Source organism: Vombatus ursinus, unplaced genomic scaffold (genome assembly GCF_900497805.2).
Source record: "Vombatus ursinus unplaced genomic scaffold, bare-nosed wombat genome assembly UNPS02001287.1, whole genome shotgun sequence".
In the NCBI taxonomy this organism is placed as follows: domain Eukaryota; kingdom Metazoa; phylum Chordata; class Mammalia; order Diprotodontia; family Vombatidae; genus Vombatus; species Vombatus ursinus.
In genome coordinates, this window is record NW_020941065.1 from 8,352,805 (window position 1) to 8,367,298 (window position 14,494).

The 14,494-nt window shown below is 44.0% G+C and overlaps 1 protein-coding gene across 1 annotated transcript in view; it reads left to right on the plus strand.

Moving 5' to 3' along the window:
• CCDC60 (coiled-coil domain containing 60) overlaps positions 1 to 14,494 on the plus strand; it is a 209,766-nt gene that overhangs the window by 152,653 nt on the left and 42,619 nt on the right. Inside the window, exon 7 of the mRNA XM_027865495.1 lies at positions 13,569 to 13,659. Coding sequence (XP_027721296.1) covers positions 13,569 to 13,659 — 91 coding nt within the window. The remainder of the gene's footprint in view (positions 1 to 13,568; positions 13,660 to 14,494) is intronic.

The window sequence follows — 14,494 nt, forward strand, 5'->3', positions numbered from 1 at the left end:
CTTCTTCTCTTTCTTCTTCTTCTTCTTCTCTTTCTTCTTCTGCTTCTGCTTCTTCTTTTTCTTCTTCTCTTTCTTCTTCTTCTTCTCTTTCTTCTTCTTCTTCTTTTTCTTCTTCTTCTTCTTCTTCTTCTTCTCTTTCTTCTTCTTCTTCTTCTTCATCTTCTTCTTCTTCTTCTTCTTTTTCTTCTTCTTCTTCTTCTTCTTCTGCTTCTGCTTCTGCTTCTCCTCCTCCTCTTCTTCTTACTCCTCATTTTCCTTTTCCTCTTCTTTTTTGTTCTTCTATGTTACGGTGTTATCCTGTCATGATTGCTTGATTTTTTTTTTGCAAGAGTTGAGAGGGAAGAGATGATTCTTAGTAAATTCTGTGGGACTGACAACTCATCTAGTTGGCATAGTAGAGAGAATGGCAGGCAGAGGTGAAGGGACTTGCCTAACCTCCCATTAACTAGTAAGTGTCTGAGGCTGAATTTGAACTCAGATCTTCCTGATTCCGGTTCCAAAACTCTATCCACCAAGCCACCTAGATGCCGTTATTTATAATATTAAAATGATGATAATTCTTCAAAACGTTCACAATCAATGATGTTGGAATGTTGCTGCACACACACACACCCATGGTACAAGCTGACACCCTCTGCAGCTTAGTTCATGGTCCTCCAGGAGCTGTTGTGACCAGAAAGCTCGTCACCCTCTGCACTAAGCTAGGCTGGCCCTTGGAAGGCAGACACGTCATCCAGTCCATCTCAGAGCCTTTGCAGCCTGGCAGGATCTTCAAGAGTCTGTGCTCCCTTGGTCCAGCCTTCAAGAACCTTCCTTCTTACTGTGCAGCAATAGAGGGACAGTTTGGCAGAAGGCTTAGGAAGTTGGCTTTGGAGTCAGAAGAGATCTGAGTTTGAGTCCTACCTCCATCACATGATGACTAGGTGACCCTGGGCAAATCACGTAACCTTTCAGGCAGTCTGGGCATTTTCAAAGACCTAAGAGTTGCAATGGTAGAAGGCATTTATTCCCCAAGTGTTCTCCATGCTAATGAAATCACAGGTTGAGTACAAAAAAAATAATAAATGAGTGACACTGGTCTATCTATTCAACCAACAAGGCACTCTTGGTTCCTTGACTCCGGGCATTTTCTCTGGCTGTTCCCCATGCTTGAAATGTTCTCTTCCCACCTCCACCTTGTGGTTTCCTTCAAGTCTCTTACTGGAAGCCTTCCCCAGCCCCTCCCCTGAATTCCAGTGCCTTTCCTCTATTTCTATTTCCCATTTATCCTGTATAGAGCTTACTTTGTATATATTTGTTTGTTTATTGTGTCCCCCACTAAATCGTAAGCTTCTTGAGGACAGAGGTTATCTTTTGCCTCTTCTTATATCCCCACCACTTAGCACAGTGCCTGGCACAAAATCATGCTTCATAAATATTGATTGAATGAAGGAATGGATGAAAAAACATTGTGCCTCCCCTTTTTTGTTGCATGGAAAGGAAGAGGGAAGAGATGATTTTTAGTGAATTCTATAGGACTGATAATTCCATATCTTTCTAATTATTTTCTTAGTGATATTTGAATTTAATTAAAACAAATTGAATTGTTTCTCAAACTTGATTTTCAATTCATATGCTTTCAGTAACTTGTAGGTTTTTTAACATATATAACAATAATAATAACAATAACAATAATACATTCAATTGTAAGCTCCTCAAGGTCAGGACTGTCTTGGTTTTTATTGAACATTTGTATCCCCCACACTTAGCATGGTGCCTGCCACAGTTGTCAATTAATACATGTTTATTGTCAATTGGTTTTCACTACTATAGATCACTTTAAAGGGCCATCCATCCTCTGGGTACAGTGGGAAGAGTAACCCATAACTCTGCAACACAGATTCCTGAAGCCTAAGATGGAATCCCTCATCAGAGGGAGAAAGGAGACGGGGACGGGGAGGGCAGGGGCTCAGAGAGAGAAGAAAAACATCCTTTCCTTCCCTGTACTAGTCAGTTTGAGAAATGTGCATGATGCATGACAGAAACTCGTTAACAGCTGTAGGGCACACACCCCAGAATACTTGATGGCCTGCCACACTGTGTGAGCAGAGACTTCCATCAAGGGCTTGGTCCCATCCAGACCTTTACAGATTAGAAGCCCAGAAACAGAAGGTATTTAGGCAGACTCTCCCTTAATTCCCACCAGGTGTTGGGGATCCCCCCCTTTCGTTCTTTAAATTGGAGGTATGATCAATAAAGGCTGCACTTGGAACCAGGAAGACCAGAGATGGAACCCTAACTCAGGCACTAACAAGCTGAGTGACCCTGCTGCAGTCTCATTCTTCTCTCAGCCTCAGTTTCCTCATCTGTAAAATAAAGACAATAATTAGCACCTAATTCCTGTAGTTGGTGTGAGGATCAAATGAGAAAACCCACGGAAAACACTTTGCAAACCTTAAGAGCCCAATCTGATACAAAGTGTCCCAAAGTGAAGTCTTAAGCCATTAAAACTTGTGATCCAGTGATCCTCTGGCCTCTCTCAGCCTCAGTTTCCTCAACTGCAAAATGAGAAGGTTGGCTTAGAGTTTTGGGAGACCCTGTGTAAATGCTAGGTCTTATTATTAATGATAATAAAATTTTTGTTGGGAGTAGTGATGTTTGATGCATGTATCAAGGCTCAAAAATGCCCTCTTAAAAGGTGGGGAGCTAGGGGTGTGGATTACATAGACTTAGAATCTGATGTTTGGTTTTGTTTTGATGTTTGGTTATTTTTTGCCAAACTGCTTTTTTATTTCCTCTTTTTTAATCTTTGTTATAAGAAATGGCTTAATGGGTAGAGGTGGAATGTATTTGGAAATAAAAGTGGTGTGGAAAAAAAGCAATAAAATGTTTAATGGCCCCTCACCCAGCAAAGAGGGAAGAGGGAATTCAGAATCACGGATTAGAGGGTGATCTCAAGCCTAGTACTCATCCTAAATCAAAGGCAGTTGGATAAAATGGAACAAGTATCCCTGTAACTTTCTAGACTAGAGCATTCTTCCTTAGCCAACACCTCTCAATGTGTGTGGTCTCCCCATTAGCAGGTAAGCTGCTTGAGGGCAGGGGTCATGTTTGCTTTGGTATGTAGCATAGTGCTTGGTTCAGAGTAAGTAATTGGCACAGGGCAGCTAGGTGGCGCTACAGTGGATAGAGCACTGGCCTTAGAATCAGGAAGACTCATCCTCATGAGTTCAAATCCAGCCTCAGACACTTACTAGCTGCATGACCCTGAGCAAGTCACTTAACCCTGTTGGCCTCAATTTCCTCATCTGTAAAATGAGCCGGGGAAGGAAATTGCAAACTATTCCATTATATTTGCCAAGAAAATCCCAAATGGGGTCACAAAGAGTTGGGACTGAAACAACTCAACAACAAAGTAATTAGCAATTGCTTGTTCATTCATTTTCATCCTTACACAGGCTGCTCTATGATAATCCTTGTAGCAGAGACCCTACACAGTCATATGGCTGCTGAGCACACATCCAGTGCCCTTTTCCTAATGCCTAAGCCCAATTTTCAGGGTGTTGCCCAGTGTCTAGAGTGGGCTGTTATCTGGAGGTTCATACTCTTCAGCATTTCAAAATCAACCAATTAACAAGCATTTATTAAGCACTTATCACGTGCAGACATGATGCGCTGGCCACATTGTGCAAATGCCAAACATGTTTGCCTAAAAGACTATTTTATGGAAAACTCACACAGGGCAAGCATTCACATGGTGATCAGAAGAAGCAATACAAGGACACTCTCAAGGTCTCTCTTAAGAACTTTGGAACTGATTGTGTGACATGGGAGATGCTGGCACAGGGCCACCCAGCATGGCGTGCTCTCTTCAGAGAAGGTGCTATGCTCTATGAACAAAGCAGTGTTGAAGTAGCTCAAAAGAAACAGGAGACGTCCAAATTTAGAGAATCCACTCCAAATGTTCACATGGACTATTTGTGCCCCGACCTGTGGTAGAGCATTCCAAACCCATATTGGTCTGGTCAGCCACAGTTGATACACTGCAACTTGACTCTAACATAGTCATGTCATTTTGGTCCTCTTCAAGAATGAAGGATAATAACCAACCAACCAATCATGTGTTAAGCCCTGGGATTACAAAGAAAAACAAACAGTCCCTATCCTCAAGAAACTTTAGTTTCTAGTGAAAGAGAAAGGGGAAACATGCATGTATTTGGTACAAATACAAGATTCCTACAGAGTAGATGGACCTATGATTTCACCGTTCTGACACAACTTCCTCCAAAAGGGATCATAATGCCTCCAAAACTTAGAAATCTGTCAGTCAGTCAACGTGGATCAAGTGCTTACTATGTGCCAGGCACTGTACTCAGTGCCGGGCATATAAAAAAAGGCAAAATATAGTCTCTCAAGGATCTCCATTTTACAAGTTACTTCCATGGCTCTAGGATTGCATCCTCTCCAATGATGAGCTTTGATGCCCACGCAAGCCTGGCTAGCCTGTTTGACTCTCAGTGATGCCTTCTCAAATGTTCACCACAGAAACTTCACTTGGGTGCTTGAGGTACTTGGACTTCTCTTGCTTCATAAGGGTACCAATAGAATAACCAAATTTACGGAATGGAAAGGCCCTCCATAGCCATCTAGTCCAATCCATAGCCAAAAGACATCCACGCTATTCCACACCAGACAAATGGTGGTCTAGCCTCTGCTTGAAGACCTCCACTAAGTGGTCCCCACCATCTCTCAAGGAAGCCCATTCCACCAGGGACAGCACTAATGCTTGCTCAATCTCTCACCATCTTCCACCACACTCTACCTCCTGGAGCCTCTCCATGGTCCTTCGTCCTGTCTTTGTCACCAGCCTTTGAAGACTTTAATATACCATGACTCTCAGGGTTACTGTGGCCAAGACACTCATAGGATCATAGATCTAGAATTAGAATTTGAAGAGATCTTCAGGGTCCCCTCATTTAACAAGCGAGGACACTGAGACTCAAGAAAATTAAATGACTCACTCAGATTTACATAATTAGCCCCAGAGCTGGGATTTGAACTCAGGTCCTCAGTACTCTTTCCACTGAACCATAATGCCACTCTCTCATGGTCAGTCTTTCACTGATGGGCCTTCTCACATTTGGCAAGACTGGTCCCAAGTCAACAGGATCATAAATTTAGAAAAGAAGGGAATGGGAAAGAGAACAAGTATTTATTAAGCACTGACTTATCTGCCTGGTGGGCAGCTAGGTGGAGCCACAGTGCATAAAGCGCTAGACCCAGAGTCAGGAAAACTCATCTTCTTGAGTTCAAATCTAGACTCAGATACTTACTGGCTGGGTGACCCTGGACTAGTCACTTAACCTTGTTTGTTTCAGTTTCCTCATCTATAAAATGAGCTGGAGAAGGAAATGGCAAACCACTCCTTTATATTTGCCAAGAAAATTCCAAATGAAGTCATGAAGAGTCAGACATGACTGAAAATGACCAAACAACAAATACGTACCAGACACTGAGCTAAATGCTTGGCAGATATTATCTCGTTTGCCTATAGAGATCATCTCTCATTAGCTATAGGAAACTGAGACCCAAAGCTAACTGACCCATCAAAGATATTAGATACTAAACATAGATATTAAGATGCAAAGCCAGAATTTGAACACAGATCCTCTGACTCCCGGTATGTAGCCCTCATTCCACTGTAGGCTTGTGCTTAAGGCCTTTCCAACTTGGTAGGACCTTGAGGGGGAAAAAGAACAAACATGCTCTGAACGCTTAGCCGAGGAGAAGCCAAGATCACAGCCATGCCACCAGAAGGGAGAGGAGGAGGAATTTAAAAGACAATGAACATTTTTCAAGGACACTTAGCAATATAATTGCCCCTCACCATGGCAACTGAGCATAATCCAGGAAGCGGAGCGTTTAGTATTTCCCCAGCAAATCCATTAGGTGTTTGCAAACCAGTCTAGATTAATGAAGCAAAAGGCAGCCCCCGTGATCACTCCGGGCCAGAAAGAAACGTTGGGGAAGAAGGTCACTGGTGTTAGAAGAAATAGAGCAACCTTTAAAAATATCCCTCCCTTCCCTTTGATCCAAAACCCCCGCTGCTAGGCAGGAAAAGAGGTTTCAGAGACGAAATATTCATAGCAGCACTTTTAGTGGTAGCAAAGAAAGTCGATGCCCATCGATCAGGGCCCAGCTAAACAAATGGTGGTATATGAATGGTAAGTGAGATCAGCAAGAAAGGATGAATAGGAAGGGTCCAGGGAAGCCTGTATGCATGCTGGCAGAGTGAGGCAGGCTGAATTAAGAGAAGGCTAGTCATATAGACTATGACAATGTGAATGGAAAGAACAATAATAATAACTAGCATTCATAGAGATGGTGAAGGTTTGAGCTATACAAATACAGTGTCATTTGGTCTTCACCACAATCTCGCAAGTTAGCTATCATCATCATCATCATCACCATTATCATCATCATCACCACCATCATCACCAGCAGCACCACAACCACCACCACCATCTTCATCATCATCATCATCATCATCATCATCATCATCGCCATCTTTGATGGACAGCTAGGTAGCACAGTGGATAGAGCACCTAGGCCTGGATGGAGTCAGAAAGTCCTGAGTTCAGACACTGGCTGTATGCAAGTCATTTAAACCTGTTTGCCTCAATTTCCTCATCTGTAAAATGAGCTGGAGAAGGAAATGGCAGACCACTGCAGTATCTCTGCCAAGAAAACCCCATATTGGGTCACAAAGAGTCAGACCCGACTAGAGAAAGTGTTTAAAGATACCTTGGTCATTGGCTCCAGATGAACAGTAATGAAATATATTCTCCTCCCACCAATAGAGAGAGGTGGGTGGATTATAGGTGGGTAATGCCACATACACAGTCAGTCACAGTAACTATGTATTAATTCATTTTCTTAAGTTTTTCTTCGTGGCAAAGGACAGTTCTGTGAGGCAGGTGGGTGGTTCTTGGGAAGCGACAGTGATCTTTTAAAATATATCAAAATATTTTTAAACCCCAATGACTAAAAGCTTGGCACAGTGAAAAGGGTCAGGTAACGATAGTCAGAGATGATCTGGGTTCAATTCTTGCCCCTACTTTTTACTAGTTGTGTGATTTGACTTCAGCAAATCACTTAACTCTCTAGGCCTCAGTTTCCTCGTCTGTAAAATGAGAAGGTTGACCTGGATGATGCCAAATACCCTTTCTAAGACCCTATGATCCTATTCTGTGAGTGTTCCCAGTGGCAAAAACGATGCAGGTCAAATTCATTGGGCAAGGACCCCCACTCCACCGGGTGCTGTGTAGACATGATTTTTCACAGTCAAACAGGCACCTGTGTAATTAAATCACTGATGAGAAATACGCATGGAGCTAAAAGCCACCGTATTCATCGTTGGGTGGGACAGTGATGAGTTCCCAGGTGACACTGGATCCCAGTGACTTCATTTCTATCAAGCAAAATGGTGGATGTAAATCCAATCGTTTTCCTTTCTGGGCTTGGCTCATGCATTACTGTGCTACTGACGTTGGGAACTCCAAGCTCTCTCCCCGGGACTGACCAGGTAGATTCACAATAGCAGGGGCTTATCAGGGAAGTTCAGGGGGTGGATTGATGTCTCAATTAATGCCTGAGTAGGAACTAGTGTTCTTGAGAGTCTGGGACAGTGAACAAAATCACTAACTAGGGTCTTGTTGGTAGTTCCATTTTGAAGAATGAAATGGGATGTATCACATGATTCTAGATGATCTTGGAGGAGACAAAATTTTGGTGGGATGGGTCCTTCTATTGAGGCAGATAGCGGCCCCTCTTATCACTTCCACTTGCCTTCACAGTGGAACTTCTCTGAACTTGGCTAGGCTTTGACATCCTGGGTTCTAAGGTCCTTACCCCTATGGCATTCCTTGTTCTAGGCCCCTCCCAGCTCTGACATTCCCTGTTCTGAGGCCCTTCCCAGCTCTGACATTCCCTGTTCTGAGGCCCTTCCCAGCTCTGACATTCCCTGGTCTAAGGCCCCTCCCAGTCCTGACATTCCCTGTTGTAAGGCCCCTCCCAGCCCTGATATCCCCTGTTCTGAGGCCCCTCCCAGCTCTGACATTCCCTGTTCCAAGGCCCCTCCCAGCTCTGACATTCCCTGTTCTGAGGCCCCTCCCAGCCCTGACATTCCCTGTTCCGAGGCCCGTCCCAGGCAGCAAAGCAGCAGAGGGGAGGAAGGAAAGCATTCCCGCTGGTCAGCCATGGAGCTGGGATACAAATCCAGGTTCTTGGATGCTGCAGACACTGCTTTCCCCTTTCCCTCAATGCCTCTTCTAGCAGACCCGAGTTGGAATCCCAACTCTGCCGCTGACCCACAGTGTGACCTTGTGCAAATCACATATCCTCTCCAGGCCCTAATTTCTTCTTTAAAACTAGGAGGCTGCATCAGATAACATCTAACTTTTCTCTGGTGTTTTAAGGTTGGGAAAGACCTTACAGACACTTGAGCCTCTCAAGAAGTCATCTGACCTGACTCTGAACCTCAGGTTCTCCCCCTGTAAAATGGGATTTTCACCACCATTCACCACTGACCCTCTAGGGCTATTGTGAAGGAAATGCCTAGATTACAGGGGTGGGAAACCTGTGTCCTAGAGGCCTAGAACGTGGTAGGTGCTTCATAAATGTTTTTTATAGGACTTTTTCTGTGAAAGGGAATTTGCTTTTTTAATCCCTCATTTTGAGAAATGGGACGATGGAGGGCCAGGTTCTGTCTCTCCTGCCTCCTCTTCCCCATTATGGCTTTGCCAGGGCGTGGCTTGGGCCTGGTGGTGGGCAGGAAATGACTCATCCCTGGAGCCATAGATTCTCAGGCCACCGCCAGAGCAGACTTTCTTGATAAGTTTGGAATATTGAAGGTTGAAAAGCTTATGTGGGGCTGGGTTTCATTTTTAAAGGGGAGAAGGGGCTTTTGAACTTCAAGAAGTCTTGGGGCAGACTCAGCAGGGGCTGCATTTGCAGGAGAGAATTCGGAAAGCCCTGTAGTCCTGGGAGGATCAGACAGAGTCAGGCAGAGGAAATATCTAAGGAACTCCTTGTTAATCATAGAGTCAGACATCAGAAAAGCCGCCACCTTAAATTCTGTTTGCATAACCCAAATACTGGTGGTGGGGCTTCCCACGGCATTTTAAATATTTCCTTAACTTGTTTACTCAGGGGAACAGTGAGACATAACAAAAATTAAATGAATTATACCATTAATTATGCAAAAAGCTTTTTATTGTGTAATCAGAAAATAAAATATTACAAAGAGCATTTTCTTCCCTCAGAAATTAACTGACTCTCTGGCCTTAGCAGGTTATTTACCTGTCCTGAGCCCATCTCCTCTTCAATAAAATGAAGGAGTTGGATGGATCATCTGTAAGGCCCCTCCCAGCTCTGACATCCCCTGTTCTAAGGCCCCTCCCAACTCTGACATCCCCTGTTCTAAGGCCCCTCCCAACTCTGACATTCTCTGTTGCAAGCCTCTCTCAGCCCTGACATCCCCTATTCTAAGCCCCTCCCAGCCCTGACATCCCCTGTTCTAAGCCTCTCTCAGCCCTGATATTCCCTGTTCTAAGGTCCCTCCCCCAGCTCTGACTTCCCCTGTTCTAAGGTCCCTTCCAACTCTGACATTACTGTTCTAAGGCTCCTCCCAGCTCTCACATTCTCTTTTCCAAGTCCCCTCCCAGCTCTCACATCCCCTGTTCCAAGGCCCCTCCCAGCCCTGACATTCCCTGTTCCGAGGCCCCTCCCAGCTCTGACATGCCCTGGTCTAAGGCCCCTCCCAGCCCTGACATCCCCTATTCCAAGGCCCCTCCCAACTCTGACATTCTCTGTTCTAAGCCTCTCTCAGTCCTGACATTCTCTGTTCTAAGGCCCCTCCCTGCTCTGACATTCTCTGTTCTAAGTCCCCTCCCAGCTCTCACATTCCTTGTTCTAAGGCCCTCCCAGCTCAGACATTCTAGGTTCTAGAGCCCTCCCAGCTCAAGTTCCATCTCAACCACTTTACTACTTTCATGATAAGTCATTTCACAGTAGAATGAGCAGAGGATCTGGAGTCAGAGGCTTCCGTTGTTATTCAGTGGTCTCAGTCGTGTCTCTTGGTGGCCCCTATTTAGGGTTTTCTTGGCAGAGATGCTGGGGCGGTTTGCAATTTCCTTCTCCAGCTCATTGTACCAATGAGGAAACTGAGGCAAGCAGGGTTAAGTGACTTCACCAGGGTCACACAACTAGGAAGTATCTGAGGCCAGATTTGAATTCAGGAAGATGAGTCTTGCTGACTCCAGGCCAGCTGCTCTATCCCCCCGAGTCACCTAACTGCCCCAGGAAGTAGATGTCCTCTAAGGTCCCAAGCCCCACCTGGGAGAAGGTCTGGCCCTGCAGAGAAAGAACGGGACCGGCTGGGTACTGTACTTGATATCAAAGGGTTTGGGGTTAAGTCTCCCACCCTGGCTCTATGACAGCTCCTTCCAGTTTCTGTAGGACCCAGGGCTATCTTCTCGACCTTCAACTCCCCTCTCTGAGAGGTTCTCCTGGTTTTCAACCCTTGTCCCAGGGTCCTCATGCTGGCCAAGAATTCCAAACAGCCCCTCAGGAAAGCACCCACTCCTCAAACTCCTTGCTCCTTCCCCATCTACCAAACCTCCATACTAGTGGGCCTCTCTGTGGTCTCCTTCATAACTTACCAAATCGATGAATCCAGGCCAAGGGGTTAAAGGTTGGTAGAAGGCTGCCTGCCTCTTCCCCAGCGGGTGAATTAGATTTCTTGTTAAGGTTTCACTTCTGCCTTTCATTTCTACACCGCCATCATTCAATCTTGACCCTGACCCTAACCACTGACCCCACCTTTGTATTAGGAAAAAAAAAAACCTCTTCAAGCAGAATCAACTAACATAGTGACCAGAAAGACTCCATTCCACATCCACAGTCCCCCGCCTCCACTGAGCAAAACGAGATGTTTGTAAAGTGCTTAGCACTTAGTCGGTTCATTGTAGATACTTTATTCCCTCCCTCCCAAGAGAAGGGAAGTGGATTTCATTGTCAGCACTATGGAATCAGGCCTGTTTCTTACTATGAGTAAAGTCCAACTGCTCTTTAGTATTATTTTATTTGCACCGTAGTAGTAGTAGTAGTAGTAGTAAGAAAAATAATAATAATAGTATTATATGACATATAGTAGTATATTATAATAAGCCAGAATTGTGCTTTAAAGTTGACAAGGAGCTCTTATACCAATTTTCTCATTTGAATCCTCACTAGAGGAGGAAAGGAGAGAACAAGCATTTATTAATCACCTACTATATGCCAAACACTTTGCTAAGTGATTTACAAATATTACCTCTTTCACTTCTCTTCACAACCCTGTAAGCAAGTGCTATTCCTCATTTTACCCAAAGAGAAAACTGAGCTCTAGGAAGTCAAGTCAATAAGCATTTATTGAGCACCTACTATATGCCAGGCACCGTGCTAAGCACTGGGGATACAAAGAAAGGTTCTCAATCTGCTCCCAGTCTGATAGAGACAATATGAAAACAACTAGTGAAGGTTATGTGACTTTCCCAGGGTCATACAGCTAGCAAGTGCTTGAAGCAGAATTTGAACTCAGCTCGTCTTGAATCCTCATTCAGCACTTCAGCTGCTGTGCCTTCTACCTGTCTCTCAGATTCATTACATGTATTATTTTCTTGGTTTCACTTTCTTTACCTTGCCTCAATCCATATGAGTATTCCCAGGTATCACTGAAGTCTTCCCATTCTATATATCTTATAGCACAATAGTTCCGTTAGAGATTTTTGCTACCATGAAAAAAAAAGTTCTCCTATTAAAATGCAGATATCCATGGGGTCTTTATTTCTATCTTTGGCCTTCTTAACATAGAAGCCCAACAGTGGGCTTGGAGGTTTGAAGAAGTTATGTGGTTATTCTTGTTTAATTCCAAATTATTTTCTTTAACACTTGAACCAATTTTCCATTCTACTAACAATGTATTAGTGTGCAAGAGAGGCTTTTTATTTTGTATTTTTTTATTTTTTTTGTTAATTTATTTTGATTTATCAATAATCACTTCCATATGCTTTTGAGTTTAAAATTTTTCTCTCCCTTCCCCCCCCGCAAGACGGCGCACAATCTGATATAGGTTATACATATACATTCCTATTAAACATATTTTCACATTAGTGATGTTGTAATTAAGAATCAAAACCAATAGGAGGAACCACCAGAAAGAGGAAACAAAACTCAACAGAAGAAAAAAAAATAGCAAATAGTATGCTTCGATCTGCATTCAAATTCCATAGTTCTTTCTTTGGAGATGTCTTAGATCTTTGTATTGCCAGGAAGGGTTGAGCAAGAGGGGCTTTTTAGCAAGGACATTCAGTGCCACCCTGAGCTATGCCTTAAATAGTGAAATTCCAGTTACCAAGGCAGATCAGGAGGAAAGAGATTTTTATAGGATTGCACCCCTCAAACTATACCCGTGAAGCAGCCATTTTCTTCCCTAAAATTGGTCAAGTTTTTGACCTTGAACTTCTAGGACAGTGCTCTTTAAAGATTGCTGGGACAGAGGATCCCAAAGGAAGAGTTTGTTCTCCACCTTGGTAACATTCAGGTAGACAAAGCTCAAGCCTTGTTTCAGGTTGCTGGATGCACGATCCCCTATTCTTTCTAAGACTTACCAGCTGCTATTGCTAGTGCTGCTACCCAAGACCTAACTCTTCCTTCTAGCTCCCCTCTCCCAAAAATCTCCAAAATGATACAGCCCTAGAATACAGCCCAAGTTCAAAAAACATCACACACAGCTGAACGCTGAAATAGTATCTGCTGGAGCATCACTTGTTTCCATAGCGATGAAAACTCAACGGGATCCAAAGATGTTGTCCAGAAGGGTCCATAGGGACGATATAGTCATCTGATGAGTTATCATTACTGATGAGGTCCAGAGAGGTGATGAGATCATAAATGTAGAGCTAGAAGGGGCCTTGGAGACCAAGTCCAAACCCATCATTTCACAAATGCGGAAACTGAGACCAGGAGAGGTTAAGTGACTTGCCCAGGGTCACACAGTGCTGGAGGTGGTATTGGAACCCAAGTCTTCCTGACTCCCAAGACCAGCCTCCTATCAATCACTTGATCAGTCACCCAGGTAGTACATACATAGCAAGGTTGGGATTCCAACCCCAGCCTTTTGATTCAGAATCCAGTGGTGTTTCTTCTGTACACCATTCCTCTCCCATACATGACTCCAACTGTGGTCAGTCCTAGTCATGGGTCAAGTTTCTTCCTCTACCTTAACCAAAAGATGAGTCCACAGAACGGTACCATGAGCCACGCCCCCTGCTAACACCTACTGTCACTGAAAAGATGACGTCCCGTCCAGCTGGCACGACTCCACCCTCCCAAACTCAAACCAAGCCCCTTCCTCATGAGCCAGGATCCATGCTGGCCCAGAGATCAGCCATCCTTTATTCCCCTTTTATTGCAGTTTGGAAAAGAACTTGGTGTAATAAAAGCAGGGCTCTAGAAACGAAAACTCATTAAGTTGTTTTTCACTTTAGGGACCCTGGCAGCTGCAAAAGTACATTAAAAAAAATCAATAAGGAGAAGGTGATATTACACAAATGGGAACACTTCATCATGCCACCAAAGGTAAATCCATCCTAATTTCTACATTGAGGCTTGAACCCCCCCCCGCCCCACCCCCCCTGCTGCCCCCTTCCCCCAACCACCAATTGGAACCATCCCACTGGCTTCTCCATTCCTCCTGATGTCTGAATCTTGATGAGTGTAAAATGAATTTAAATGTAAGTAAATGTAAAATAAAAATGAGAGTAAAATGAATTTAGAGCCAGAAGACCCAGGTTCTCAGTCACTCTCTACCCATATGTCTTAAAGGGTCCTTTGGTCCTCTGCAAAATGAGAGAGTTGGACTTTGGGGAGCTCTTAACGTGGGACCCGTGAACCTGTTTTCAAAAAATATTTTGATAAATGCATTCTAATAGAACTGGCTTCCTTTGTAAGTCGATGCATTCATGCGTTCAAACCATTATTCTGAGAAGGCCTCCCCGGACTATGCCAAAGAGACTGATGACACAAAATCAGGTTGAGAGCTCGTGGACTCACCTGAATGGTGTCACAGTGCCTCCCTCTCAGGGCATTGTAAAGAACTGCTTTCATAAACCATTAAGTGCTATGTCAATATAATCTATTATTGTTATTTTCTCCTAAAATCCCATTTGATCATAACATTCTTTGATTCCAAGATCCCTCCCAGTTCTAAAATTTTATTTTCGAAGGCCCTTCCTAGCCCTTACATTCTGTGTTAGCTCTAACATCCTATGTTTTAAAGTCCCTCCCAGTTCTTACATTCTGTGTTCTAAGGCCCCTCCCAGCTCTGACATTCCCTATTCTAAGGTCCTTCCCAGCACTGACATTCCCTATTCTAATGACCCTTCTAGCTCTGACATTCTATGTTCTAAGCTCC